The sequence below is a fragment of the Kogia breviceps genome, chromosome 13 (assembly GCF_026419965.1).
Source record: "Kogia breviceps isolate mKogBre1 chromosome 13, mKogBre1 haplotype 1, whole genome shotgun sequence".
NCBI lineage: Eukaryota > Metazoa > Chordata > Mammalia > Artiodactyla > Physeteridae > Kogia > Kogia breviceps.
In genome coordinates, this window is record NC_081322.1 from 47,837,079 (window position 1) to 47,862,627 (window position 25,549).

The 25,549-nt window shown below is 39.6% G+C and overlaps 1 protein-coding gene across 4 annotated transcripts in view; it reads right to left on the reverse strand.

Annotated features, from left to right (window-relative positions):
- Window positions 1-25,549, reverse strand: part of ROS1 (ROS proto-oncogene 1, receptor tyrosine kinase) — a 117,778-nt gene that overhangs the window by 12,100 nt on the left and 80,129 nt on the right. For all 4 annotated transcript variants that reach the window (XM_067011713.1, XM_067011711.1, XM_067011710.1 and 1 more), the window contains 8 exons: window positions 22,300-22,383; window positions 19,183-19,318; window positions 17,787-17,949; window positions 16,348-16,412; window positions 15,290-15,419; window positions 8,794-8,891; window positions 8,373-8,576; window positions 7,214-7,348 (listed from right to left, as the gene is read on the reverse strand). In XM_067011713.1, coding sequence (XP_066867814.1) covers window positions 7,214-7,348; window positions 8,373-8,576; window positions 8,794-8,891; window positions 15,290-15,419; window positions 16,348-16,412; window positions 17,787-17,949; window positions 19,183-19,318; window positions 22,300-22,383 — 1,015 coding nt within the window. The remainder of the gene's footprint in view (window positions 1-7,213; window positions 7,349-8,372; window positions 8,577-8,793; window positions 8,892-15,289; window positions 15,420-16,347; window positions 16,413-17,786; window positions 17,950-19,182; window positions 19,319-22,299; window positions 22,384-25,549) is intronic.

Here is a 25,549-nt window from a genome sequence, read left to right on the forward strand (position 1 = left end):
GGTTTGTGAAGTTTCGTGCTGGAGATTTCTCGCTGGAGGATGCTCCATGCTCCACCGACCAGTTGAAGTTGATAGTGATCAAATCGACACATTAATTGAGAATAGTCGACGTTATACCACAAGGGAGATAGCTGACATACTCAAAATGTCTAAATCAAGTGTTGAAAATCATTTGCACCAGCTTGTTTATGTAAATCGCTTTTATGTTTGGGTTCCACATAAGTTAAGCGAGAAAAACCTTTCTGACTGTGTTTCCTCACACGATTCTCTCCTTAAATGTAACGAAAACATTCCGTTTTTAAAACAAATTGTGATGGGTGATGAGAAGTGGATACTGTACAATAACATGAAATGGAAGATATCGTGGGGCAAGAGAAATAAACCACCACCAACCACATCAAAGGCCGGTCTTCAAAGAAGGTGATGTATATATGGTGGGATTGGAAGGGAATCCTGTATTAAGAGCCCCTTCCGGAAAACCAAACGATTAATTCCAACAATTACTGCTCCCAGTAAGACCAGCTGAAAGCAGCACTCGACGAAAAGCGTCCAGAATTAGTCAACAGAAAATGCATAATCTTCCATCAGGTTAACAAAAGAGCGCATGTTTCTTTGATGACCAGGCAAAAACTGTTACAGCTTGGCTGGGAAGTTCTGATTCATCTGCTGTATTCACCAGACATTGTGCCTTCAGATTTCCATTTATTTTGGTCTTTACAAAATTCTCTTAATGGAAAATATTTCAATTCCCTGGAAGACTGTAAAAGACACCTGGAACAGTTCTTTGCTCAAAAAGATAAGTTTTGGGAAGATGGAATTATTAAGTTGCCTGAAAAATGGCAGAAGGTAGTGGAATAAGAGGGTGAATACATTGTTCAATAAAGTTCTTGGTGAAAATGAAAAATGTGTCTTTTATTTTTACTTAAAAATCAAAGGCACTTTTTAGCCAGCCCAACAGATAACCCTCTCTCTCCTCCAAGCTTCATTTCCAAGTCTACTGACTCACTAAAAACGTCAAGTACCTGTTCTCTTTTTTTTACTTTCTGGATCTAGAAGGCAGATTGGGGGCAGAGAAAGAAAGACTGATAAAGAAACATAAACTGGGAAATATTTTAAAATAGTGGGCTTCCCTGGTGGTGCAGTGGTTAAGAATCCACCTGCCAAGGCAGGGGACATGGGTTCGAGCCTGGGTACGGGAAGATCCCACATGCCGCGGAGCAACTAAGCCCATGCGCCACAACTACTGAGCCTGCACTCTACAGCCCGCAAGCCACAACTACTGAGCCCGCAAGCCGCAACTACTGAAGCCTGCGTGCCTAGAGCCCGTGCTCCGCAACAAGAGAAGCCACCACAATGAGAAGCCCACGGACTACAACGAAGAGTATCCCCTGCTCACTGCAACTAGAGGAAGCCCGCGCACAGCAACGAAGACCCAACACAGCTAAAAGTAAAAATAAATAAAATAAATAAATTAAAAAATATATATATTAGTACTACCATATCAACAGATAAATATACAATTACAAATTATAAGTTCTGGGCTTCCCTGGTGGCGCAGTGGTTGAGAGTCCGCCTGCGGATGCAGGAGACACGGGTTCGTGCCCCGGTCCAGGAGGATCCCACATGCCGCGGAGCGGCTGGGCCCGTGAGCCATGGCCGCTGAGCCTGCGCGTCCGGAGCCTGTGCTCCGCAACGGGAGAGACCACAACAGTGAGAGGCCCGCGTACCACCAAAAAAAAAAAAAAAAAATTATAAGTTCTAAACAAAAGTACTAAAGAAAACAAATGTGAGCTCTAATTAGAGATGGAACATTTTTGACAAATTGCTTATAGAAGGACCCTCTGCAGAGGTGATGTTTAAGCCAATGAACTCTGTAGAAAAATAAGATGCTAGTCATGGGGACTGGGTGGGGATGGAAGTCAGGGAACACACTAGAAGAGGCAAAAGCATGTGTAAATTCCTAAATTTGGAAAGAGCTTGGCACATTTTAGAATGAGAAGGAAAGCCAGTGTGGCTGTAGAGCAGTCATTGAGGGGGAGAGTATAAAAGATGAGGTCAGAGAGGTGAGGATCACACAGATCAAGGGCCAGGCTAGGTGCTGGATTTTATGGCACTGCAATGGAAGCTGTCCAAGGTTTTTAAGTGGGCATGATCTTTACATCTTTAAAGGATGACTCTAGTTGATATATGTGGAGGATTGATTGTAGAGGGGCAAGTTGGAAGCAAGGAAGTTGTGGTTTTTTTAACATCTTTATTGGGGTATAATTGCTTTACAATGGTGTGTTAGTTGCTACTGTATAACAAAGTGAATCAGCTATACACATACATATATCCCCACATCTCCTCCCTCTTGCGTCTCCCTTCCACCCTCCCTATCCCACCCCTCTAGGTGGTCACAAAGCACTGAGCTGATCTCCCTGTGCTATGTGGCTGCTTTCCACTAGCTATCTATTTTACATTTGGTGGTGAATATATGTCCAGTAAGCTGGCATGAAGCGAAGGAAGTTATTGAAGAAGACTAGGTGAGAGATAATGGTGTTGGACTAAGACAATGACAGTGGAGCTGGAATAAGAAAATATTCAATTGCTAGGTGACAATGAGGCAGAAATCATCATAGGTATTGTATTTAAAAGAGCTGTATCTGTATATGGCATGCAGACTCCACTTCCATGTCTTTCATCCTTACAGGCACCTCAGGTCAGAGTTAATACTTAATATCAGAGTATCATGGAGAATGGTCTGTTTTTCAGTATTGATCTGATGACTTTTCATATGTATTACAAGGAATTTACATTCTGGATATGGAGTGCCAAACTTGGCTTTATTTTTTAAAGATTGGAATCATCGCTAAGAACCTAATCTTCTACATATTTCTTTATAATCTGTGGCGTTTAGAAACAGGGATGACACAGAGAACTCAATGAAAGACAATTCGACTCTGAAATAACATCGTGTAACTGATATTCGATCATGAATAACAGCGTGTAACTAATATTCGATCATGGAGTTTAAACCAGTAGTTAAAGTAGAATCTTGATAGGAATCTTAGGGTTGTCCTAAGAGGTGAGAGGAGAAAGTGAAGTGTAACTTGCCACAGGGAGCCTATCCCTTCTAAACAGAAAGTTGTGATTCTGAGATACTGCCAAAGGATACATTGAATCTCTCAAGATTTGTCATATTTCAGTTATGAAGTTTTTAGTTTATTTATATCCCACCTCATTCTACAAAGTATTCAAGACACTTAATGGAGATGATTTAGTGAGAAGGAAGGAGCAAGAGGAGGACAGCGGGAGAGGGGAGAGAAGCCATCCTTACATTTGCCCCTTTGCCACTCTGTACTTCACCCACTCACACTCCCCTCCAAAAGTTTAATCTATGCAAGTTATTTAATCAGATATTCCTAATTTTCATCTATGGAGGCTTTAATTTACATTGAATCCATCATTACTTTTTTTTTTTTTTTTTTTTTTTTTGTGGTACGCGGGCCTCTCACGGTTGTGGCCTCTCCCATTGCGGAGCACAGGCTCCGGACGCGCAGGCTCAGCGGCCATGGCTCACGGGTCCAGCCGCTCCGCAGCATGTGGGATCTTCCCAGACCGGGGCACGAACCCGTGTCCCCTACATCGGCAGGCGGACTCTCAACCACTGCGCCACCAGGGAAGCCCCATCATTACTCTTAACTCTCTGATGGCAAAAACAATTGACCTGATTGTATTTAAAACCTTTCTCTCCCACTATCCAGGGCCAAATGAGCACTGGATAGCCCTAGATTAAGAAAAGAGGAGCTCTATAAAGCAGTAGTCATTTAAAAGTAAAGAGTAAGGGGCTTCCCTGGTGGCGCAGTGGTTAAGAGTCCGCCTGCCGATGCAGGGGACGCGGGTTCGCGTCCCAGCCCGGGAAGATCCCACATGCCCTGGAGCGGCTGGGCCTGTGAGCCATGGCCGCTGCGCCTGCGCGTCCGGAGCCTGTGCTCCGCAATGGGAGAGGCCACAACAGTGAGAGGCCCGCGTACCGCAAAAAAAAAAAGTAAAGAGTAAAACTTGTGCTCTTAAGCAGCATTAAGCTGACAATGGAATAAATGACTAGGCTTTTAAAATTTTATCAATCCTAAAAAATGTATTTCTTACGTCTTTCAGGTAAATTAACAACAAGTATATCTTTGGCATAGGGGTCTTTCCTTACAAATACATAGTTGACACAATTCAGTATCATGCATTAAATACTTGTACCAAGTTATAGTTACAAATATTCAAGCATATTAGTCTAAATAAAGTGACAGCTCCTTCACTTTTATTAAAATTTACCTGGGCTGGTTGTTCTACCTCTGAACAGATACTCACACATTATACTTGAAATATCTCATTTAGCTAAGTGTTCCAGTTCAAATTCTTCCATTCACTATGCCAACCCCTCTACTCCTCTTTGCTTCAGTTTTTTCCACAATAGCACAATCTCATTAACCATGTTCATTAATAGTCTCTATGAGTAAAATCCTTGGATTCGTAAGGCAATTGAAATTCAACAGTTGAAAACTCCATGGCATCTTTCAGTTAAGGGGATGAGTTTCTATAAGTATTTAAGCAAAGCACATAAAATACAGATTTTAAAATACCCAATCCAGGAAGGACCCAATTAGCATCAATTAGTGTCTAGGTATACATATTCTTAAGGGGTAAAAATAAGGTGATGAGCCTCCATGTTCTCCCATTGTCACCTCCATCATTTGAGAGACTCTCCAGTAATTTCAGTTGCCCCTGTGATACCTGTGAAAGAGGTCTCACTTGATGTAGGTTGCCCTTTGATCCCATTTATTCTTGAGAGTGCTATGGTTGTTGTGCAAACTAAAAGCTGAAGAGAATGCTGAGGGCTGGGCTTTGCACCGTACATCCCAGGCTATGGAAAGAAGGGCAGGAATGCTCTGAACTCTCACATTCCATTAATAGCTAAGCACAGCGTAGCCATCTATGGACTCACCTGACCCAGAGTGCATCCAGGTGCTGAGTATTTAAGCAGTGAATAGAAGGTGCAGCCTGGCTCAGCACAGACTTTCAACCCTCTAAGCTGGGCCTATGATCTCAGAGAACTGCTTCAAATAAAAATCAGTTCCCTCTGTACTCTAAGGAGAGTAGTTAATCTTTATCATGACAACTTAAGGCCGTGGACAGATTGAATGGCATTGCTGAGAGCTCCATTTCCTTAGCACACCTTGTCTTCCTGGTTGGCCATGGGTCATTAACCCTTCCTAGGGATCTGGAGCATGCAGCCCTTAGAGGGCTTGGAGCATTGTTCACTTTTTAATTACTGATGTTCAAATGAACTTCAAAATCAGCAACGGAAATTTTAGCTTCAAGGAAACTATATTTTTATAAAATTAGAGCAATAATGTATCCAACTGAATAATTATTCAAGATAAAATTATATAGAATATTATCTTTTTCCACTTATAATCAGGAATATTTTTCTAGAACTTTTCTAGCACTCCTTCTTTCTCCTCCTTCTAGTTGAATTTTTGGATACCTTTGGATAGAGCAAAGTTCAACATACCTGCATTTTTCTTCTCCACAAGAGGGCAATTAATTATCCACCTCCCTCTTCCCCAAACAAATGAACACATCAGTCAAAACGTATAATTCAGTGACTGATTCCTAGAGTGCCTATCCCCCAAAAAAAGCCTAATTATGATGAGGTACATTACCCTCTAGAGGGGAAGATATGCCAAATAGAATTCTAACAGCACAAGGAAAATTCTGTGCAGCTGAAATTTGGGAGAAATTTTCTGAGTGTTCAATAGATGTGTACGAGATGCAAAACAGTGATTAGTTTGCTAACTATTTAATTTAAATGTATTTTATACTTAGGTATGCTGGGGGTATTTCCTCAAGCCCTAGACTAAAGTTTTTCAAATTTTGTATAACTTTCTTACTCCTAACTTATAGAAGTTTTTCCATCTGCCCCAAAAGGACCATGAGTCATACTTTTAGACACTGCCACCAAACTTGTTCAGGTATGTGTATAACTGATCCTTCCGTAAATATCCCAGAGGCTATAAGAGCGAAATCAGAAACCGACAGTGACTCCAATCTTCTTCTAGCTGGAAGATTTAAATAATACAAAAACATTCACCCATAGAACATCCAGCCAAGGTGCCCAGATCTTAGTCATCTTTGGCTCTAGTCTGAATAATCCTCTAAATAACACAGCATAGGCAAGGCAGTGCAACCATGGTGTGTATCCGCATACTGCTAATTCCTTTTGCACTTGTCTGTACCACGCAGTTTAGCACTTTATTACATGTTGGCTTGTTATCCAACTGCTCCATGTGTGTGTCTTTTCTTTCAAAATACATTCAGAGATGTTGAAGAAGTGTGGCTCCGGTTTAAACACCTCTGTATTCCATACAGTCCTTAGCATGGTGTAGTGCACACAACAGAGGAGTTTATACTTGTTGATTATATGTTCTTTTAGAAATTTCTTGGGTAAAACACCTCTTAGAAAAAGTGTCAAGACTTGATATTTCTGCTAAGGTTGTTCACAAGAAGGTAGATTAGTACTCAGAAAAATTACTTGGCTTGTTTTTCCTTTGTAATTAGATCGAAATCACCTACTGTTCCAAGGATCACAAATCTATTAGGATTCAATAGTTGCCAGGATCAATTTGATAAAGTCACTAATACTTATGTAGTCACTTCGTGTGAAGTTCATAAATAGATAACAACCTATATAATTTTTAGCAGTACTGTATCCCTATATCAGCTTTATCAACAAAAGCAATCCAACTTTTAAACAATATATTCCTAGTTAATAGAACCTTTTAATATGCAGGTTAAGATGTTAGTCAAATTAGGTCTTCCAAAATGAAATGAGTATATATGTGAATACACACACACACACACACACACACACGCACACACACACACAGGCACATATAAACAAAGAGCTTTTATTTATTTATTAGAATTCTCTTAACCTAGAGTATAAACATATTCTGCTGTTCTAGATTTTGCTTCTGAAATGAAATATCATGTATATATATAAATAAAAAGAAACCATCACGCATTTAGTAAATTAGGTGCCACAACCAATTTACATTTTATATAAGATATACAAATATATAGATTCCGTTTTTATTTTAAAATACCATACCAATGAGGCACGTGATTGCATGTGCACGTGTTTTTGTTCTTGGGTACTTATGGAACATGATTAACTTACAGATCATCGGGACAATTTCTCGGTGGCTCCAGTCTCCCTCCTGTTTGCACATAGTTTAAAACATCAAGGTTAGAATGAGCTGGATAAGGCTGATGACCAAGAGTTAAAATTTCCCAAATCAAAATTCCAAAAGACCTAAAGATATTAAAGAGTTTGCTTTAATTATACATGTTAGAAACATCATGTTTACAGTAGTTTTTCCAACATAATTATTCCTGGGGCTATCAGAGTCTACTTTGTGATTGGCATTATTGGCCCCATAAAAGGCAAATGGGAGACTTAAAAGCAAGTTGACCTCAAGAAAAAGAGAACAAGCAACTGCATACTAGCAACACTTCAAAGGTGATAGGAAGGCTTAGTGGGGGCACAAACACACACACACACACACACACACAGTATGCTCCTCTTCCCTGGCTGAATCTGCACTGCGGACCTCCATCACCTATGGCTTTCATAGCTTCATTATGCAAACACACTAGGGGTGGGTGAGCAAGAAAGCATTTCAACTTTCTTCCTGAGTTTGAGTGCTAGTAAATGTGGAGAGGGAAGGCATGAATATAAACTGACAGCACTGAAGACCGACTTTATTTCATCCCCAGTTTTGCAGAGGTCCAGTCAAGCTTAAAAGTTATTGGATGAATCTTTACATTTTGAGCAGCTCTAATCAAAAGTTAGGGGTCAACAAGCAAAAATGAGGGGTTCTATTCAAATAATAAAGAGCTGTCCAAACCTCCCTCATGTCCTAATCGTTTTGAGATCCATGATTTAAATTCTGTGTATAAATTAATGACCAAACATCCCAAAGTAGTAGGCATTTGGACACACACTTGGACATTAATTCATAGGCACCAATTCCTATTAGTCATAGCCTCTACACTTTTGGAGAGTAATAAGCTATCCGAAATAAATGGATCTATTCCACATACACCAGTAAGGTAACGGATCAAAACTAATTGGAGGGAGAGGTATAAACCGTTGAGACCCAGGAATAGCCCTTCCTTGCCCACCAGCTTTCACTTTAGCTTGAGGCAAATCACTTAACCTCTCTGGTCTTATGTTTTCTCATGTAAAAAACAAGACTAGATGACCTTTTAAGATCCCTTCTGGCTCTGGCATTGGATGGTTCTGCCCACGTTTCTCTGTGTCCTGTTAAGCTCACCATACATCAGACTGAGTAGTGAAGATTCCATCCACCAAACTTTCTGGAGCCATCCACCGAACAGGGAGCAGGCCTTCTCCTCTCTTTCTATAGTAATCATTTTTATAGATGTCCCTCGCGAGTCCAAAGTCCCCAATCTTCACTATCCGTGATGGACTAGTATAGTCTTTTACAGAGACAAGGCAATTCCGAGCTGCCAGATCCCTATGGCAGAAGCTATACTTAATAATAATAATAATAATAAAAGTTCCAGAGATCAGACAAGTAACACTAGGAGGTCTGTAGAGAAGAGAGATTTTAACAGAAACTACTTCTATTTTGAAGGAATGAAAATGTTAATTATCTTGTATATTCTACCCAAACTACAGGTGATTATTGTGCCAATCTTCATAAGAACCCTTTATACAGAATGTCACTGTACCTGTGAATGAAGTGCATCTGCTCCAAGTAGACACAGCCTTTTGAAATATCTACACAAAGGTCTACAAGGTCAACCAAGGTGAGTAAAGGACCATGAAACTATAAGAAATAAAAGAAAAATTACAGGCACTTTTCCAGTTTGCACAAAATATATATGTATATATATATAGCCACGTATATATGCATGTAGACACACACATATATATGATGTTTTAAAGGAATTTTTAGTTATGGTAATAGAATTCAAACAAAGAGGAAAAGAACTACATTTATAGGCTTTCTACCAAAATATACATAAATAAGACTGTCTTTAGTAAGCAGAAGCAATATAGAATCTTTATTAGAAAGATCTCAGGGTGTTAGATCAGACTAGTTTAAAACCTAGTTCTGCTACTTACAAGCTGTGTGAACTTGCTCAATTGCTTAATTCACTAAGCAATTTTCTCATATGTAAAATGGGAACAATAATACTAACTGTGTCTGATTTGAGATAAGATATGTAATCTAGCTGGGACATAACAGGCACTTAATAAACAGTAGCTGCTCTCATTAGCAGTAATGGTGATAGTTTAATCAGTTTAATTATTGGCCCAATGTCACGCTATAATGTCAGTCATGACAATGGGCTTGTTCTCCATATGAGCTCCATAGAAATTGTTAGCAATACTCTATTTCAAGGTCACAGATTACTCCTCTCATCTAAGAGAGCCAGCACAAATATACAGTTGAACCTGTACTGGCTGCGATGATTTCTACATGAACAAAGCCAGTTGAAGTTTTTATTAGTACCATATGGAAAAAATTCAAAGTTCCTTCCTGGAGGCTATATTCATATACTGTCTGTCCCTTACCATTTCCCTGCAATTACCCCATTTCAAGCCTTTATCATCCCTATCTGACGCTTCCCATGTCTCCAGCCTCCTGTGCTTTAACTAGCTCACTTTGTTGTGACCCACTGCCTGTAGAGTCTATTACAGATTCCTGAGCACAGCCTCCATGGCAGCCCCAGGCTGCACCAGCCTCTCTTTACATCCATTTATTTTCCACAGGTTCTCCTCTCACAATCTGTGCTTTGGTCACACTGGGTCATTTGCAGCTCCTTATACCTGCTCTGCATTTCTCAACCTCTCTTCATTATTCCTTCTGTCATTCCTGGAATGCCCTCCGTATTCTTGATTTCCATCCACATCCTTCAATGAGCATCTCAAAGGATTCACAACCTTGAAATCCCTTGTTTCCTCATAGACGTGTGCTCTTTTTTTTTTTTTAACATCTTTATTTGAGTATAACTGTTTTACAAGAGTGTGTTAGTTTCTCCTTTACAACAAAGTGAATCAGTTATACATATACATATGTTCCCATAACTCTTCCCTCTTGTGTCACCCTCCCTCCCACCCTCCCTATCCCACCCCTCTAGGTGGTCACAAAGCACAGAGGTGAACTCCCTGTGCTATGCTGCAGCTTCCCACTAGCTATCTAATTTACATTTGGTAGTTTGTATATGTCCCTGCCACTCTCTCACATCGTATGGGGAGGGGGAAGGGTAAGCTAGACGTGTGCTCTTAAATGCTGTTCCCTCTGACTCCCCTGACAAGCTCATGTCTTGTCCCAAAAGTAGGAAGAATCCTGAATTCTGGGACTCAACATCGCCATGGTCCCACTCAACCACACCTATGTCTTAAAACTAAACTCAGTCTTACTCCCAAGAATCAATCCCTTGCAGCCCTGTTCAGGTCCACTAGACGCGCGTCTCACAGCCTTGTGTCTGAGTCCCTGCCTTGTGTCTCTACCGGTTCATTGGTTCCTCTGTGAATGGAATCCTGCTCTGCCCTTGGCAAAACCTACTCTACTCTTGAAGACATTCTTCGCAGAGAATCCTACTCCTGAACTTCAGTCTGGTGGCTAGTGCCCTGTTCCCTGCTGACAGATTTTCAAATGCTGCCTGCCTGCTTGAATCTCTGATTATAACTTGCTCCTAATCGTCCCTGTGACAACCTATTGGAACATTTCATTACCCCATGTCGGGCCTCCTTAACCCCAGATCCGATGCTGCCCTCAGCTACCACCTGTCTTCTCTTGCCAAACCCTCCAGACATATTGAACCTCCATCTCTGTCCATCCCTAGTCAAAGCCTCTTATAACTCATATGAGTGTAGTTTCAGAAACTGTTCTGTCTCGCACCTCGGTTGTGTCCCAAACAGAAGACCTCCTCCGTGAAGCCTTCTCACATCTCCCCAGTTGGAAATCATCTCTCTCTCCTCTGGGCTTCAGCAGTGTGTTCTCTACTCCATTCCAATGGGCCTTCCCTCTTTCTACCTTAAATGAGTCATTCATATGTGACTTACCCACCCTACCATGTGGCAGGGCCCTTGAAAGCAAGAGCCACATCCTCCACTGTCGTGAAATAAACACCCGGCAAAAATTTCATGAATTGAATTGTATCTGGCTATGTAGTTGTATTATTTTGATAGATAGGGTTTTTTGTTCACTTTTTCTATCTTACTACAATCTTAGAATATCAAAGCTAAAAGAAGCCGAGAAAGTTTGGGATTCAGTGTTCCATTTTACGATGCAGAAACTGAGTCCTAAAAATGAAGGACCAGACTAAGGTTTATAAACCCAGTTGCGGTCAATCCTTATGCATTCAACCCAACAAAACAGTCTCAGAGTGGGGATGGGGAGAAGGGTGCTTGTGATAATTCTGGAAAGGTCCCTCTGAGCACTCTCTGTGGAGAGGCGGCTGGCCCTGTGTGAATTTAGCCCAACGGGGGCGTAGAGCCTGTGGCCCTCCGCTGTGGACCCCGTACCTTGATTCTGGCACTCAGCACCTAAGGGCACCCTGTCCGATAAGGTCAGGGTGAGGGAGACAATAGTGGACGCTGCCTTGGTAGCCAGCAGGATAGGCAGCAGCAGAACTGAAGTGCACTTGAGAACCAATTGTCAGAACCACTAGGACACTGGCTGAATAGGAGTAGTTTGGGAAAAGCAGCTCTGTGAGTTCTTTCCGTCCATCTTCATTGTCTCTTCTCTCCCCCACAAAAAAACTAAAAAAGAAAATCTACAGAGGCACTTTCTTGTTAAAGATGAGGAATTGAATTTATGCATTTTAGTTTTATTCTCTCCCCAAACCTTACTAAAATGACATCCTAGAGGAAATGTTGTGATCTCAAGAGGATAAACAGATCAGGAGAATAGATAGAGCACAAGGAAACATTTTGGAGGAAGGATAGCAGGTGGAGGTGTGGTCATTTAGCAGAGCCAAGAGAGATGAAAGCTGGCTGCCTGCAGAGGGAGAAGACAAGAATTAAGTGATGTTTTTCACTACAGAACCCCATAAACACTCTGGAATTCGAGGTAGCAAGTATCTCTGAATGCAGGGTTGAGGGGCAGGACTGAAAGCAAGGTGAATATTTAAAAGTTTGTTTTAAGGGCTAAGTAGACCCTAGATCCCCGCCCCACAGCAGCAAGAGGCTTTCCTCTGCTAAACCCCCCACACACACACACATACACACACGCAAACATATACAGATACACACGTATACACATGCACACACACATACACACATGTACACACACAAACATACACAGACATACAAACACACACACATACACACACACACACAGAGAACCAGAGCAACTCCAAGTTCAAAGATACCAGTCATACTAGGGCACTGTGCTAAAAATGGAGATGAGAATTAAATGAGAATCCTCATCCTGAGCCTTGAGACCTCTAGCCCTCTTTCCCCACTCGACTCCCTGACTGAGGCTCAGGCGTTTATTGCCCAGGCAGGAGACCAGCAGATTCCTCTCTGGGGAAACTGGTGTATGCCAGGGAAGACATCCAGACGCTGTCATTAGGCGACCCCAGCGGAACATCAGGGTCCCACCTGACAACCAAAAGGAAGCTGCCACAGACATAGGCTCCAATCAGCTTCTTAGGTCTCACTACTAAATATGAAGACCAGCCACAAATTGCCAAACATTTGAGAAAAGCTTCTCATATTACAAACAGATCCCAGAACAATGAGGCAGAAAGGAAGTCAAGACAATGCAGGAAGCAAATAAACACTTTAAAAAAACTATAATTAGTATCCTAGGAAAGATAAAAGAAGATTTTGCACATATGGAAAAATCAGAATACTATTTTAAGAGGCAGTCAAAATATAAGAATGAGTCTGTGGAAAATTAAATTTTTTAATTCTATTAAAAAGTTAAGGAAATATACCAGAATTGAGAGCAAAAATACAAAGAGTAGAAAATAGGAGAAAACAGCTAATAAAAGAAAAGGATACAACAAAGGTGACCATTCTCCAACTACTAGGATTTCTAGAACAAGGAAATAAAGGGAACAAAGAGTTTTCTTTATTACCAAAGAAATAATATTTAAAAATCCCAGAACTGAAAGGGATGATTTTCCAGGCTGAGTGTCCAGATGAGTAAAAAGTACCACAGATAAGAAGCAGTTCCTGGGACTTCCCTGGTGGCGCAGTGGTTAAGAATCTGCCTGCCAATGCAGAGAACACAGGTTTGAGCCCTGGTCTGGGAAGATCCCACATGCACAGAGCAACTAAGCCCGTGTGCCACAACTACTGGGCCTGCACTCTAGAGCCTGAGCCACAATTACTGAGCCCACACGCCACAACGACTGAAGCCCGCGTGCCTAGAGCCCGTGCTCCGCAGCAAAGAGAAGCCACTGCAATGAGAAGCCTGCGCACTGCAATGAAGAGTAGCCCCAGCTCTCAGCAACTAGAGAAAGCCCATGCGCAGCAACGAAGACCCAACACAGCCAAAAATAAATAAATAAATTTATAAGGAAAGAAAAGAGAAGTTCCTAAAATTTTCCAAACAGAAGGACAAAAAGCAAGTCACTGATCATATGTCCAGGAATCAGAATGGCATAAAACATTTTAAAGGCAATTGTAGAAACTAGAAAACAAAGATGCAGGAGTTTTATTTTTGAGGAAAAGGGATTTTCAACCTAGAATCCAGGCAAATTATTAATCAAGTGTGGGGTGGGAGGGAAGAACAGTTCCTCAAAATGAAAAAAGAAAGATTTTTGCCTTGCATGCTTTCTCTTTTCTAAAACAGAACAAAGAAGCCATGGAATTGAGGAAATAAAGGTCCAACATGGAAATTACCAAGGTACATGTGAAGGAAACCCCTAGGGTAACAGCTCTGTAGAGACCAGAGGACAAGCGCCGGTATCGACTCCAGGAGGGAAGTATCCAGGAAGAATACGGTGAGGAGCTGGATTATCTCATATATTTACCCATATTGTGAGAAGGGCTACAATTCTGTCAGAGAGTTTAGGAATTAGAAACCTAAGCAAATGGGGGGGCATTTATTAAACTACTCAAGAGAAGAACCACAATCATAGTATTTGAGTAACTTAGCAAATAATAATTAGACATAGTAACATAAACTTGCAATACTGATTTATCTGCAAATCGGGGTAACTGTCAGAGGATGGGGAAAGGAAAGTTTTTCAGTGTGTAGAGCTGGTGGGGTCAGGCTGGTACATGACTAAGAGCTTAAATCCTTGCTTCTTGCAGGAGGCAGTCAATAGATTTCCCCCAAAGTTGAAAACTCACTGTACAGCAGTATAAGCAGAGCATTTAGGAAAGTGGAGGTAAACACCAGAAGGAATGAGCAGAGGCCTGGAATGTGGGGATGAGATAGAGCACAGGACTCCTGTTTTTCACCATAAACCTTGTCATGTGTTTCAGTTTTTTAGCTATATAATGTATACTTCAATAGAAATAAAAACAGTAATTTTTAAAACTACACATTTAAATTGTAGTTACTGTTTTGTCTCAGGTGTTTCTCACCTGAGACCAAAAAGCAGGTTCCCACAGGTGCTGAGACCCCCGGCCCTCATTCCCCACACGTGCCACAGTATTTACACTGTCCACTGTGCTGGATGCTGCTCTAGGCACTGCATACATGGAGAGGATGGATCGGGGCTGCATTTTGTTAGCAGGACCCTAGAGTGGACGGGACCTATTAGCATGGTTGTAGGAAAAGAAAAGTAAGGAACCGGTTGGATGGCATGAAGGAGGATGCATGAAATCAAGAGTTCTGTTTCGGCCAAAAGTTTGAGACTCCTGTAAAAATCCACACAGAAAAGTCAACTGGAAGAGATGTAGATGTAAGACTAAGGGCTGGAAATTTCAATTTGGGACAGAAAGGCAGATAGATTAAGTACAGAGAAACTCCACACATTCTCTGTTCTTCAGAAACCATGATTCTGGCAGGGAGGGACCTATTTTTCCATTAGATACTAAGAACAGGCTCAAATAGCCAGAAAATGCCAGACATTAGCCCAGGGTTCTAGTTTGACTAATCCAACATGAAGGAAATATAAGAAATTTTTTGACAGAAGTCTTCTAAGTTTCTACCATCAGCCAAAACTGCAGCCTATTGAATTTAAAGGAAAATAAGATGAACTTATAGGTCATCTGCATTACATAACCAATACTGTGGACCCCATTTCCTACCGATGTCATCCGGGCTTTACGCAAATAGGTAAGAAGGTCTCCTCCTTCCATCAGTTCCAGGATGATGTACTGGGGCTCATTCAGCAGACAAACTCCAAGCTGCTTCAGAATGTTGGGATGATTAAACTTGCTAAAAGTCGAAAAGAGACAGGCAGGATAACATGACAATGACAAAAATCTAGTGAGGATCTTTATGGAATAGAACAATTCTTTATTTCTGGTTTCTTCAAAACCCTGATTTTTTTTTTCCTCTTAATAAATGAAAGCCTTTTCCAAGAACCCATCTGCATGCCTGCCTTACAGAAGTAATATTGCAACCCCTAGTGGCCAAGGCATGTGGATAGAACAGAGGGAGTTTTAGAAGAAGTGATATTTATATTAAGCATTTTATGTTCTAGAAAAGAAAGTAATTTTAACTAATGTCCTTCTTCGAAAAATATTTTAGAACATTATGTTTTTGGTCATGACAAGTATGAAATATTCTCTCCCTTTCAGAGAAACAATTCAGACACTCAGGTTTGGCTACAAATGTTTCCTCAAGAGGCAAAGCAAGTAAGCCCTAATCTAACAATCAGAACCCACAACTTGGGACCCGATCAACCACTGCCTCAGGGTGTATTAAGATGTATTTGAGTAGTTTTCATGACCATCAACTAACTCTAACCTTGAAGACAAGTTTACCAAGACCAGGGATATTCTCACTGACATCACTGTACTTAAGAGAACTCTCCCTTACTTGGTCTACTTGACCCATTATCACACATTTAGAAGAACATAAGCACATTTAAAGTTGAACAGCTTCAGAAATCCCTTGCAAAACATGCTTCTTATTGAAAGTAAAAGAAAGGACTGCCTGAGGACTGCTTGTGACCAGGCTCAGAAGACTGAATTCTATAGAATACTTGTCACTGCAGACATATTTCCTTTAAACTTCAGCCATGTTTATTTTGGGCATGATCTGTTATGTCAGGTCATTTTGAATGTTAAAAATCCACCAATCAGGTGTAAGAGCTTCCTACCCATACCAAGGGAAAATTATTTTAGAGCTGCCCTGATACCTCATCAGATGTGCCTCCTTCAGGAATTCAATCTTCTCCTGGTCTGTGGAGCCCTTCTTCAAAGTCTGTGCAATGTAAAAACAAGCCAGGAATCAGTATAGCAGACATTTCCGTGAGCTCAGTATGTTAATGAAGACAATCTTTGTTTTGTTTTGTAATATCCACCCTTATCATAAAAAACTGTGTTCTCCAGTTCTCTAGCCTCCCTTGCAAACAGAGGTGGTCATATGACTCAGTCCTCTTCAAAGAGATGTAAGGGGGAAACTGCTGAGGGGGAGAGAGCCTTGTGCAGAACTTTTACTTTCCTGAACATATACATTTAACACTATCCTTCCCCCTCTCCATGTCCTGAATGAAGATGTGATGCTTGATTCTTTGGCAACCATTTTGGGACCATGAGGCAACATACATGTACAAAGTTGAGAGAATTTCAGATATACTGGCTTTTGCCTGACACAGTACTACACCAAAGCCAGAAGTCAACTTGTTATGCAAGAAAAAGAAACACTTGTTTAAACCAGTTGAGGTTAGAGTATGTGAAAGACTGTTAAATGCTATCAGTTGGAAGTGGAGAAAATTTTGCCAACTTCTCTGGTTGTATATCCCACTCTCAAAGCAATAAATTCCTAATAAGCAGTGATCGGGATATTACTCAATTACATAAAAGAGTCATCATCCTTTGATCAAAAGAAAGTTTTATAAAAATATGAGAGTATATCCAGGGCTTCCTTAAAACTACATCATCAAATATACCATGATGAATAATTGTGTAGTCCTAGGGTCAGCAAACTACAGCCTGTGAACCAACTCCAGCCTGTTACCTATTTTTGTACAGCTTATGATCTGAAAATAGTTGTTACATTTTTATTGGTGGTTATTTTATTTTTTCCAGCTTCATTGAGGTATAATTAACTTGTTAATTTAATAATTAAATTAAATTATTAATTTAAAAATTAAATTTAATTGTTAATTTAATTTAATATTAAATTTAATAATTTAATAATAATTAAATTTCCGTTTTCATAGATAAAGTTTTACTGGAACACAACCACACCCATTCATTCACATATTGACTGTGGCTGATTTCACACTGCAATGGCAGAGTTGCATAGTTGCAACTGACACTGTCTAGCCAGCAAGCCTAAAATATTTACTATCTGCCCTAGCACCTAGCACCCCAGTTCTCTTATAGTATATTTGAAGGGAAAGACTGTCTGCAAGGTCTTAGCTAATTAGAAACCTCAGAGGTAACTGTTAATAACAGAATTTATGTAGGAAATGGGGGGGAAAATGTGATTTCTGTAGCCATGGACAGGTTTCTACCTTCTCCCAGTTATCTTTTCCATCAAGAACACTCCTCTTTTATCATAGTTGTATCCATGTAAGTCCCTGTAAATATGCTGACATAACAAGTCAAGGAGTTAAAAGATCAGCGTTACCTTCACTGCTACTTTGGTTTCTGCACTTCCAACTCCTAAGATGTCTACCGCTGTCCCTTCATACACTTCTCCAAAGGCCCCACTTCCCAACAAGAGGCGCAGAGTCAGTTTTTCCCGAGGGAAGGCAGGAAGACTTTCAATCTCCTCTTGGGTTGGAAGCGTACTGGAAAATAACGATATTTTTGGTCTCCCAAAATGCATTATGATTTACGAGTGGGTGTTGGTGTTAGTGTTTGAGAGAGAAAAAGTATGAGAAAGAGGAAGAGAAATCTTATGGTTTTGCAACACTGCAGTGCATTCAACGTGACATAATGATGTGTCTGTGTTCCTATTCCTTTCCTATTCCACCATCCAGAATATTCCTTCTCTCTTCCAAAACCCAGACAGAACATGTTACTTCACTTCTAGACACCTTCATTTTGATAGTATGCCTGTGTGTGCACTCCCTCAAGACTTTTTACTGTAGTTTGTTTCGTTAAAGTTATCAGCTATTAATTTCTTCAGGTCACCAATTTGTGTAAAAAGCTATTGCAAATTAGTAATAAATACAGCTGGGCTTATGATCTCAAAAGCTTTTGCTTTACTTCATACACCTGCTCTCTCACGTAAAACATTTACTATGAGCACAAAATTACTCCATGTCCATCAGGTTAACTTTTAGAAAGTCAAGCTTCTCACTTGGAATATCATGAGGGGGAGGAAATCCATCTGCATTAAAAACGCTTTGAGATTTTAAAAGATAATCTTGAATATCAGATATGCTGCGTATTTTCTCCAGGAAAAGTCACCTCTGAAAAGCTGATTTAGGTCACCTCTGTGTCTACTTCAAATCCTGTGTTCTTATGTCTTTAAATAAATTTCTAGAAGCAAGGCCGATGGCTATATAATCCTTTTTGCATGGAACATAACATAGGGTCTTGTACAATGAGACAGTTAAATATTTTCTTTAATTATAACAACAATGGAAGTTCAAACCTCATCTATCTTAGAGAAGTTTTGTAGGCAATCACCATAGAATTTCTGAAAACAGAATAAAATTGACTTAATAGCACACACAAGAGACCTTGGAATTCTCTTCCAGCTGAATCAGTCATGTTACCATCTACTCCCTTCCACGTAGTAGTTACCTCCTTGTTTTACTGACTTTCAAACTATGTGATAAGACACTAGAAAGCAACTCATTTTTGTTTATTTTTCTTAGGATAGGATAACAACATAATTTGCCATCCATCCCAGGTCACATTTGAGAGTGAAAGGGGATGTTACTTTTGAATATGCCAGAATAATATGGGCATAAAGCCGGACAGTCCTGGGTAACGTGGCATGCATGGGCACTCTCTTTAGAGTTGCCCACTCTTCATCTCGGTGCCCCGTAATGCCGGCCCAGGTTACATACTGTACTGCATAGCAGGCGTTCGCCAGTCCTACTCCAGCGGCCAGACCTCGAAGGTCAGCCAACTCTTTGTCTTCGTTTATGAGACCCGTCAGCCCTTCCTTGGGAGTTTTTTGATTCTTTAATCTTCTGTGCCAGACTATAAAGACAAAAGATCATAATTTACATAATAAAACATTGCTTTCTTTTTCTTTAGGAAATGCTAACAATACATTTTTAAAGTTTATAGTGAAGAACACTATTGATAGAATAACAGAATTTGATTGAAAAAATATGCCCATAATAGAATAACTTAATCCAGGTACAAAGCCATATAAAAACACATAACTTATACCACATCACATTTTAATCTCATTTCTCAGAGTAAATTTTAATATATTTCTTATTGCTGTTATAAACAAGTTGAAGCAACTTAATATCAGAACTTATTTCTCAAAATCGCCCATAAACTAGGATCAAAATAAACCAAAACAAACTTACATAATAATTATTAGTGAACAAATTCATTTCTGAATCCAGATATGTCCAGGTTATACTCCTCAGCAGACCTGAGGAATGCTTTCAGTATAATGGCATGCTTTATTTTAAAATGCAGAGTACAAGAGTGTATATTCATTGTTTTTCATAATACACATACTCAAATACATAGAAAAATTATTAGAATGAAATCTACCGAGTGTTAGCAGTGGTCCTCCCTAGCTGTGGGATCATTGGTGATTTGTATTGTCTTCTTCATACAATGGGCAAATATTATTTTTATAATCATGAAACATAAGTAATATTTTTTGAAGATTAAAATACAATTATATCATTAAGATCACCCATCAATATTAGAATATTGGCTCAGAAGTTGAAAACAGCAAGGATGCTTTGTGAGATGATGATTAAAATTTGAATTTTATTCCATAGTAGCTTCAGTACCCAACAGGTGAGAGTTTTATGCAAGTGAAATTCCGTCTGAGGGACCACACAGGGAGAGATCTTAAGTACCTTTGCTAATGCAATTATTCAAACCTGAAATGCTCTTACCATCCCTCTTCATTTTTAAAGGCCCAGAATGAGGCCCCACATCCTCAGGGATGCCTTCTGAGACCTCTGCAACCTCTGTTGATCTCTCATCTCTGAACTTCTAAGACCAACTGTGGCTCTCAGTCAGCATGGCTATGTCACTGTCTTCTACATTTCCTATTTCCTTTTATTGCTGTTTAACACATATCCTGCTATTTATCTTTTCGTACAGGTATGTCTTACCTCCCCCAGTAAATGGCAAGCTCCTGAGATCAGCAATTGTATTTTACAGTTTATTTTCCTTTGCTCCCAGCGTCAGGCTCATGTTGCATAGTAGGTATAACCACTCACCAAAGTGAAAGCTGTCGATGCTTATTTTAAAACCCTTGCTTCAATTTTGTATTTGTAAGTATGACTGATGAGAGCCCTCTGCACAATACAAATTTTTAAACAATTGCTATTTTCATTATTTGAATAACTCAATCTTTTCTCATGCACTCGCATAATCCTACCGGTAAAACCACATGCACTGCTACTAAAAGCAAAAGAACCAAATTAGCTTAACTGTACTCAAAACTCTGTGAGTTCCAAGTACAATAAAGACCTTTAAGTCCTGCGAAAGTCAGATATCCACAGGATGTCTTGAAAGCACAATAGATTGTCTGAAATTATCTCATGTTCATCCACTAGAATTATGGGTTTAAACAATGGTGATGTACAAGTAGGCAGGCAAAGGTCAGATGAAGGACTCTTCATGTAATACTCCTTCCCAGTAGGAAAGCAGACAAGCAGTCAAGCCTATATGCCAACTGCCAAATATACTGCAGTCATATGCATAATTCTGGAGGGGCTGGCTTAGTGGCACAAACATCAGCTGTGCAATACTTAGACTCCCTGGAACCACAGGTTAAAATCATGGCAGGGTCAGCTGAAATTTTTAGCTTTCCAAGTTAGCTGAAGAAATAATATATTCCACATATTATCTGGTGTGGAATCTTTGAAAAGAAATCTCAATTCAAGTTTCAATGTGCTCTCTAACAGCTTATGACTCCAATCAGTTTGGGGAAGAATTTAGATTTAGAACACTTAGTAAAACATTGGCTTTCTTTATCCTGAGAGTTCAACTTTATGTTTGTAACTTTTCCTTAAACTTTCCTCTATTTATGAAAATAAAAAAGAAGCTACTGTTTCCTGAATATGCACCTGAGTGTTCTCTTCTGGTAAATATCATGTCTTTTTTTGTAATGTTTCAGCACGTCAGGGACTCATACATTAATAATGACAGGGTGACCATATAGCTTATAATCCAAACCAGAACATTTTGGGGACTGAAAGAAAGTACTATTAATGATTATGCTGAAACAATAGGAATGAAGCAGGTTGTATGATCCAGTATGGTAACCCCATATGTTCAATATTTAATCATCTTTTTGGGAGTTGTCACTGTATTTTCTCATCATTAAATCCTAAGAAAAAAAAAGACTTTTAAGGCCAATACATTAGTATAAAATGAGTGGTGGGAAATAGCTAGCTTTCTATCTATCTAACCTAATTCTTCTGCTTTCCTGGTCATTTACAAATGAGCAGGGATTTGAAACAAGCAGGCCAGACATCTGAAAGACAGAGTATTGAATGCTATAAGGCAGAAATGGATCTTCTGCAAGTGCCCTGCTCATTCTAGACCAGGCTGTCTGCCTGCAGACCTAAACTATCCCAACCAAGGATTGTCACTGGATTCCCTTTAATCCAACACTTTTTTTATACCCAGAGTCATTTTTCTTTTATTTATTTCAAACTGTAAGTCACAAAACACTTGTTAGATAGCCAATCTGTAATACTGTTTTAAAGAAGGCTAAAGTTGGTGCCTTTGCAAGTAGTTTTATCTAAAGTATACTGTGAAGTGTAAATACAGATTTATTTTTCATAAAAGTTACCCCAGATTAGAAAAAAAAATTCACAGGAGTTAGTGGTTATTGAAGTATAGCCAAAGGTAACATTGTGAATTTTATAAATTTATTTCATGTGGAAAATTAAATCAACTCAGAGATTAAATCAAGTAATATGATCAAATAAACAGTTTATTACCTATATTTTAAAATCTACTATACTTACCAAAGGTCAATAGGATTGTAACAACCAGAAATATTCCAATTATAGTAGTAAGTATAAAGCTTGTTTCTGGTTTCCAAAAACCATCTAATAAAATAAATGAGAAAAAGAAATTAATTCAAAGAGTAAAACTAGATTGTCTCAGTGATATGCCAGATATGCCAGAGTTAACTCCTACTGGAGTTTTGCAAGCCACTTGTTAAACCATCGGTAGCTTGAAATCAATCATGGTGAGAGTATTTACACCATGAGAAATCAAAATCAAGGTTTTCTTCTTTTTTTTTTTTCTTTTCCAATGATCTGGTTTACCAATACATCATCGGGATATACCCACCCCGTCTTCTACTTTAAAAGGGCTGAGGAAACATGTATAATCTTTTTAGTGAATTTGGGACAAAGAAGTCTCCGTCTTCACGCACTATATGGTTGGGAGTATCATTTATTCTATAACATCTTCAGGTACATTTAATTACATGAGTACTGAACTGAGGAATATAAACATGATAACATGGTACCTGCTCTTAGATAGTTTCATTGAGCAGAGGAGACAAACATGTGGACCAGAGCTGGCAAACTATGGCATGCAGGCCACATCTGGCCACAGCAGCCAGATTTTGTACTATTCATGAACTAAGAATAATTTTTACATTTAAAAAATATTATTTGAAGGAGTTCCCTGGTGGCACAGTGGTTAAGAATCCACCTTCCAATGCAGGGGATGCGGGTTCGAGCCCTGGTTCAGGAAGATCCCACATGCCGTGGAGCCACTAAGCCCTCGAGCCAAAACTACTGAAGCCTGTGCACCTAGAGCCCATGCTCCGCAATAAAAGAAGCCACCACAATGAGAAGCCCGAGCACCACAATGAAGAGTAGCCCCCCGCTTACCACAACTAGAGAAAGCCCATGCACAGCAATGAAGACCCAACACAGCCAAAAATAAATAAATTAATTATAATGTATATATATATATAATTTGGAAAAAAAAAAGAAGATGCTACAGAGATCACTGAATGTAGCCCGGAAAGCCTAAAATATTTACTATTTGGTTCTTTGCAGAAAAGGTTTGCTGAGCTCTTCTCCAGATCACTAACTATAATGCAAGTAAGAATGATGTCAGTTTTGTATAGAATAATAGGCTGTGTGTGTATAAAATGCAGTAGTTCATTTTGCCTAAGGAGCAGCAAGCAGTTAAGCATCACAATGGGTTCATTTAAAGTTAGGCCTGCAGGCTCCCTGACTTCAGACTATACTACAAAGCTACAGTAATCAAGACAGTATGGTACTGAAACAAAAACAGAAATATAGATCAATGGAACAGGATAGAAAGCCCAGAGATAAACCCACGCACATATGGTCACCTTATCTTTGATAAAGGAGGCAAGAATATACAGTGGACAAAAGACAGCCTCTTCAATAAGTGGTGCTGGGAAAACTGGACAGCTACATGTAAAAGAATGAAATTAGAACACTCCCTAACACCATACACAAAAATAAACTAAAAATGGATTAAAGACCTAAATATAAGGCCTGACACCATCAAACTCTTAGAGGAAAACATAGGCAGAACACTCTGACATAAATCACAGCAAGATCCTTTTGACCCACCCCCTAGAGGAATGGAAATAAAAACAAAAATAAACACATGGGACCTAATGAAACTTCAAAGCGTTTGCACAGCAAAAGAAACCATGAAGAAGACAAAAGACAACCCTCAGAATGGGAGAAAATATTTGCAAATGAAGCAACTGACAAAGCATTAATCTCCAGAACATACCAGCAACTCATGCAGCTCAATATCAAAAAAAATGAACAACTCAATCCAAAAATGGGCAGAAGACCTAAATAGACATTTCTCCAAAGAAGATATACAGATTGCCAACAAACACATGAAAAAATGCTCAACATCATTAATCATTAGAGAAATGTAAATTAAAACTACAATGAGATATCATCTCACACAGGTCAGAATGGCCATCATCAAAAAATCTACAAACAATAAATGCTGGAGAAGGTGTGGAGAAAAGGGAACCCTCTTGCACTGTTGGTGGGAATGTAAATGGATACAGCCACTATGGAGAACAGTATGGAGGTTCCTTAAAAAACTAAAAATAGAATTACCATATGACCCAGCAATCCCACTACTGGGCATATACCCTGAGGAAACCATAATTCAAAAAGAGTCATGTACCAAAATGTTCATTGCAGCTCTATTTACAATAGCCAGGACATGGAAGCAACCTAAGTGTCCATCAACAGATGAATGGATAAAGAAGATGTGGCACATATATACAATGGAATATTACTCAGCCATAAAAAGAAATGAAACTGAGTTATTTGTAATGAGGTGGAGAGACCTGGAGTATGTCATACAGAGTGACGTAAGTCAGAAGGAGAAAAACAAATACCGTATGCTAACACATATATATGGAATCTAAAAAAAAAGAAAAAAGAAAGAAAAATGATCAGAAGAATCTAGGGGCAAGACAGGAATAAAGATGCAAACCTACTAGAAAATGGACTTGAGGATACAGGGAGGGGAAGCGTAAGCTGGGAAAAAGTGAGAGCATGGCATGGACATATATACACTACCAAACGTAAAATAGATAGCTAATGGGAAGCAGCCGCATAGCACAGGGAGATCAGCTCGGTGCTTTGTGACCACCTGTGAGGGTGGGAGAGAGACGCAAGAGGGAGGAGATGCGGGGATATATGTATACATACAGCTGATTCACTTTGTTATACAGCAGAAACTAACACACCATTGTAAAGCAATTATACTCCAAAAAAGATGTTAATTAAAAAAAAATAAAAAATAATAATAATAAAATAAAGTTAGGCCTTGAAGGATGAGAAGAATTTCAGTTGACAGAAAGTGAGAGAAAGGAAATCCCAGCTAAGGACAAGTGGTAGGTGGTGCAAGCCTGCATCCTAGGCTGAGGGAAACAAAGGCTGAGGACCCAGTGTCATGAAAGTTTTTTACCAGTCTGACATGGCTACAGCATAAGGATAAATATCAGGAAAGATGAACCACAATTGGAGGGCAAATCACGAAAGGCCTTAAATGCCCCAGAAAGGTTTGTACTTGATTCTGAAGGCAGTGAATGGAGAACCATTTCAAGCATTTCAGAGAGCGGTGAAGTGATCCAGCTTGTGCTTCAGATAGATTAACTGTCAGCAGTAGGATTAAGCCAAGAGCACAGGCTAGAAATGGTAGCTTAAATTAGGAATGTCAAAGTAGAAATAGGAAGAAGCG